Raw genomic sequence first — 5,951 nt, forward strand, 5'->3', positions numbered from 1 at the left:
TGGAAGACGCTGCCCAGGGAAGGGATTGAGTCACCATCCCTGGTGGTATTTAAGATGTGTAGATGTGGTGCTTAGCGACATGGTTTAGTGGTGGACTTGGCAGTGCTAGGTTAACGGTTGGAGTTGATGATCTTAGAGGTCTTTTCCAACCTAAATCATTCTATGATTCTGAAGGACTTGTAGTTCTGCTAAAAATAAGGAGCCTTATCCATAGACTTTAGTCAAAGGGGGTGATGGCTGCCTCCTTACCAGATAGATCCATCAGCTCTCACACTACCTGCTGTATTCAATATGCAGAAGGTCAGGGGTTGCTGGGATTGCAGCTGTTGAACATGTTGGAAGATGCTGAAATATCTGCTTATATATCTTCTTCCCTGGAAGGGTGGTTAGCAGTAATTGCCTTGCCTCTGAGGCTGGTTTGGTTGGGCTTGGGTATCTGGACTGGGAGAAGGTATTGCTTGCCTGGGCAAGCTTGCTTGGGACACTGGGACACAGGGGACACTCACCTCCTTTGGGGTCCTGCCCAGCAGAACGTAGAAGCCTTCCAGCGTGGCATTGGGCTGAACTATGGGCCTCAGCTTGTCACTCACACCCAACCTCCTGCCCAAGGGCAGAGCTACGGTTCTGCAAGAGGAAAGTTCAGACAGGAGAGGACATGTGTGCCTGCGCTGTGAGCCAGGATCAGTCAACAGCAAGATCCTGCCAGCGCTGTATCCTGTGCATGGATGCACTGCACCAGGGGTCCAGCACTGCACCAGGGGTCCAGCACTGCCCTGGGTGCTCACACACCCAGCCCAGGGGATCCAGCACTACCCCAGCTACGCATGCACAGCCCAAGGGACCCAGTACTGCTCCAGGAGCACACACGAAGCCCAGTGCCTCTGTCAGGTCAATGCTCTTTCTTGAGAGAGATGGCACCAGAGCAAAGGTGAGGAATGCTGGATGTGCAGCGGAGACAACAATAACAACTACAAAATAAGCAATAATTAATTCTTCTGCTGAGGCCCCGAGATGCCTTGCATTTCTGTGTGTTGGAGTGCCTGCTGGTCCCCTTTACAATGTTCCCAAGCAACCCAGACCATGCCATGAAACCAGTCTGCAAGTGTCTGAGTGTCCCATGTGCTCTGGGCCCAGGGTACCTGACCATTGGCTGCAGTGGGAGCCAAGGGCAGAGCACATGGGGATATGCTGGTTCCTGCAGGAAACACTAGCTTTGCAGGAAACCCCAGCAAGGCTCTAGTGGGAGGTACTGGTTTCTAAAATCTTGTTTCTGGGAAGCCGGGCAAGTGCAACATCTCTGAGGCAAGACCTGATGACCCTGGAATTAATTCTGGCTCTTCCTACAGCCCATCTGCCACAGCTTCTCACGTGGCTGTGCACAGCAGGCAAGAGCCAGCTCTCCAGGGAGATGGGCCAGTGCTCCCCCAGCTCCTCTAGGCCACAGGAGAAAGCCCATGTCCCAGCTGAGGGCAAGTTTGCTGAGCACAGCCTTGCTGCTTCACGCCCCACCCGCCCGAAGTCCTGCTCTGCCTGGCGGGGAAGCATCTCGGCAGGTCTGACCACACTAGCACACGGCCCCTCTTTAACTGATCAGCTCCCCGATTTCCCGTGCGTGAGGGTTGGTCTGTACCTCCCCATGTGTCAGTTTCTGTGTTCCTGGAAAAGGGGCCCAAAGCCCAGTCCGAATCCATCTCCTGTGCTGAGCCATGTGGACCTGCCTTGTTTGCACATGTGAGTCTTGGGGAGATGCCAGTCGGTCCTCAGGCCCCCCTGGGGAGTACCATTTCCCTCAGCCATGTGAATGACCACAGCTAGGGCATTGGAGTACATCATCCCTGACTGAACTGGGGATCTCTGGTGCCGGGAGGAGTGAGCAGGGCAGAGCTGGGCAAGGAGGAGTGGTGTGAGCAAAGTGGTCCCACAACAAGCTCCAGGAGCCATGGTCATCCCCTCCTTCTGCCTCTGTGCTGAGAGTCGGGGCTCACATAGCACCTTTGGAAGCATCCTCTAGGATCAGGCTGTACCCTGGCTCAGTTGCGGGCTCCCAACACTGATGTACCCAGCAAATCCCTTATCTGTGTTGCAAGCTCCCACCTGGACTCTCTCCAGAGGGACCCTCCACCCACAGTTGAGGTGTGACTGAGTGACGGACTTGTCTTTTCACACCTGCTGGTACAGGTTATGTTACAGGTACAGGAGAGAGGGAGGGGAAGGCAGGGCAAAGAGCTGCCACACAAATAACATGCCACAAAAAGCAGAGAGATTCAGTATTCTTAGGGACAATCCCCTGTCCACTTTGTAGTGGTCAGGAAGCAGGTAAGGATTAGTCTGGAGCAACCCTGCAAGACACTGGTGGCAACCAACACAGGAGAAACTGGATTTGCTGTGCTCACCTTTCAAAGATGCATCGGACAATGATCAAGAGCAGGGCACCGGGGAGGCAGAGCAAGAGGTCCTGAGGCTGTGGGTAGTGTATGTCTGCAGACTCCTTCATGTCTTCCCAGGTAGCTCCAGGTGGCAGCCAGTATTCATGGTGCCAGAATCCCTCTGACAGTCCCATCTTGGTCAAGATGGTAGGCACAGAAAGCAGAGGCTCTGGGACTGAGCAAGCAGGTAGCAGCAAGGCATATAGCTCATTCCTAAATCAGGATTCCCAGCTCAACAGCTCATCGTTCACACTCCCCACCTCCCACTCGATCCCATGAGTATGACTTCAGACTAGTTGAAATAGCATCACTTGTTCTGACCTGCCCGTGAGCTTGGAGGTGGGGTAAGATGTCCTAGCACAAGAAAGTAATTTAGTGGGTGTCAAGGAGGTGGCTAACTTCAATTACACTCTGCTGCACAGATGACTGAAGTCCCTACCTGGTGACAATAACAGCAGGGGCTTCTCTCTTGCCCCCCCTTTCTTACCAGCCTTTTCCTTCCCAGGCTGCAAAGCCCTCACCTATCAATCAGCTCTGACACCTGGCAGAGGGTGTGGATGGAGGTCCCAGGTGAGACTGGCCACAGCCATTAAGATCTTCTGGCACCCTTAGGGCCCCAACAGTCACAGTTTTGGTTCCTACATCTTGCCCAGCAACATCCCAAATCCTATTTGCATTCTGAACCACCACATACTGAGCACTAAGTTGATATACCGCTCCCCAAAACTATTCTGAAGTGCTAACACTCAGCCCAGCACTTCAGGAGACTTTCTCATGTACACCACATTGCTCTCCTCCATATTCAATTTCACTTGTGTTTTATCACTCAGTCCCTCAGTACCGTAAACCCTTCTGCAACTGCTTGCAGTCAGTCTGCATCATCATCATGAGTAACTTTCATTATCAGCCAATTTTGCCATCTGCCTTTCCCTCCCACTTTTTGGGGCACCTGCAACAATACATAGCTGCAAAAAAATCCATGTTGGTCTCTCATGGTAACCTCAGGTGGATTTCTTTAAGTCTGTGGTGAGGGACCTTTCTGAATGCTTTTGCAAAGCTGAGTAGGTAGCAGGTTCTCTTCTCTGCATGTGCTCACTGACTCTTTGGGATACCTCCAGCAGAGTGAGACATAATTTCCTCATACACAACCCATGGGGACTCTTTCCTAAAATATTATGTTCATATGTGTTTCCACAAATTCCATCATTTATTATACTTTCTACCAGTCTGACCAGTCTGGATGTCAGAATACAGATGGCTATAGCTCCTCACATTCCCACTTGGAACCTTCTTAAATTTTTCTGGTAACAAGATGATTTGAAACAAAAAATGGCATTCCACAGTTGGTAGTTTAACTTCTTCTAGTACGAGTTTCCTCTTGACACTTAAGTGAATGCCACCCAGGTTTGAAGGTTTGCTATTATTCAGTTAGTCTGTTTGCTATATAACATCTTCACACCCATCAGCTTGAGATGGATCTTCTTGGGATGTAGCCTCAGCAAGATGTCAGGTATTGGACCCTCTTTGAGCTTCTAAGCAGGGAAGTTGCAGAACAACCAGGGGATCAGGCCCAGCCAGCACAGGTTCATGAAAGGCAGGTCCTGCTTGACCAACCTGATCTCCTTCTATGACCAGGTGACCATTCTATGATCAGTGGACGAGGGAAAGGCTGTGGATGTGGTCTACCTGGACTTCAGTAAGGCCTTTGACACCGTCTCCCACAGCATTCTCCTAGAGAAGCTGGCGGCTCACGGCTTAGACAGGTGTACTCTGCGCTGGGTCAAAAACTGGCTGGACGGCCGGGCCCAGAGAGTTGTGGTGAATGGAGGTAAATCCAGTTGGCGGCCGGTCACGAGCGGTGTTCCCCAGGGCTCAGTTTTGGGGCCGGTCTTGTTTAATATCTTTATCAATGATCTGGATGAGGGGATCGAGTGCACCCTCAGTAGGTTTGCAGATGACACCAAGTTGGGCGGGAGTGTTGATCTGCTCGAGGGTAGGAAGGCTCTGCAGAGGGACCTGGACAGGCTGGATCGATGGGCCGAGGCCAACTGTATGAGGTTCAACAAGGCCAAGTGCCGGGTCCTGCACTTTGGCCACAACAACCCCATGCAATGCTACAGGCTTGGGGAAGAGTGGCTGGAAAGCTGCCTGTCGGAAAAGGACCTGGGGGTGTTGGTCGACAGCCGGCTGAACATGAGCCGGCAGTGTGCCCAGGCGGCCAAGAAGGCCAATGGCATCCTGGCCTGTATCAGAAATAGTGTGGCCAGCAGGAGTAGGGAAGTGATCGTGCCCCTGTACTCGGCCCTGGTGAGGCCGCACCTCGAATACTGTGTTCAGTTTTGGGCCCCTCACTACAAGAAGGATGTCGAGGTGCTGGAGCGTGTCCAGAGAAGGGCAACGAGGCTGGTGAGGGGTCTGGAGAACAAGTCTGATGAGGAGCGGCTGAGGGAACTGGGGGTGTTTAGCCTGCAGAAAAGGAGGCTGAGGGGAGACCTCATCGCTCTCTACAACTACCTGAAAGGAGGTTGTAGCGAGGTGGGTGTCGGTCTCTTCTCCCAAGTAACAAGCGATAGGACGGGAGGAAACGGCCTCAAGTTGCGCCAGGGGAGGTTTAGATTGGACATGAGGAAAAATTTCTTTACTGAAAGAGTGGTTAAACATTGGAAGAGGCTGCCCAGGGAAGGGGTTGAGTCCCCATCCCTGGAAGTATTTAAAAGACGTGTAGATGAGGCGCTTAGGGACATGGTTTAGTGGGCATGGTGGTGTTGGGTTGATGGTTGGACTCGATGATCTTAGAGGTCTTTTCCAACCTTAATGATTCTATGATTCTATGAAGTCATATGCAGGCAGCTCATTGAATTTTTTGGCTCTAGCCTGATCTTGTCTCAGTGTTCTTGCTATGTGCCTCCATTATCTATGACTCCTGCAGTCTTTCCAATGTTTCAGAGACTGGTATTGCCTTTCAAGTTGTTTCTCAAGATATTTCTTGGCCTGCTTTATTACATGTTCACATTAATCTGCCAAAGTTACAGGTCCTTTCCACGTTCCTTGTTTAGACATGACTTCAGCTTTTTGAACACTGTCTTGCTGTTTCTTAGGGACGCCCTTACCTGCAGGCACTGTCTCTGTTGTACATGCGCAAATGAGAAAAGCAATGTCTTTAGAAGTGTAGCCATCCAAGTGAAGGTTCCCTTGGGCGTACATGTCTAAATGAAAAAAATTGGGTGGATGCACATCTCTGCTGTTTCCCAAGTGTGTGCAGGGGGAAAGGAACAACTGTGCCAAACTGCTCTTAAAACAAGATCCAAAACAGCACTAGATGTCCACGTCTACTGGAGTTAGCAGATTCATGTCAGCCATAATTTTGGGCTAGGCTGGCCAGATGACAGCCTGGGGGCCATGCTTTGCCAGTCCTCAACTCACCCACCACACAAGAGCATGGGAGCACCAGTAAATGTTCTTTTTCTCATAGTTCACCTGGAGCTGGACACCTCATCTCCTACAGTTGCTTGATCACATCATGTG

At 51.2% G+C, this 5,951-nt stretch overlaps 1 protein-coding gene across 1 annotated transcript in view; it reads right to left on the reverse strand.

Moving 5' to 3' along the window:
* The window catches only part of LOC103903167 (ceramide synthase 4), a 14,206-nt gene extending 11,643 nt beyond the window's left edge, over nucleotides 1–2,563 (reverse strand). Inside the window, exons 1-2 of the mRNA XM_009284324.2 lie at nucleotides 2,394–2,563; nucleotides 507–624 (exon numbers count right to left, since the gene is read on the reverse strand). Coding sequence (XP_009282599.2) covers nucleotides 507–624; nucleotides 2,394–2,560 — 285 coding nt within the window. The 5' untranslated portion in view covers nucleotides 2,561–2,563. The remainder of the gene's footprint in view (nucleotides 1–506; nucleotides 625–2,393) is intronic.
* Between the last annotated feature and the right edge of the window lie 3,388 nt (nucleotides 2,564–5,951).

The sequence above is a fragment of the Aptenodytes forsteri genome, unplaced genomic scaffold (genome assembly GCF_000699145.1).
Source record: "Aptenodytes forsteri isolate BGI_AS27 unplaced genomic scaffold, ASM69914v1 Scaffold300, whole genome shotgun sequence".
NCBI lineage: Eukaryota > Metazoa > Chordata > Aves > Sphenisciformes > Spheniscidae > Aptenodytes > Aptenodytes forsteri.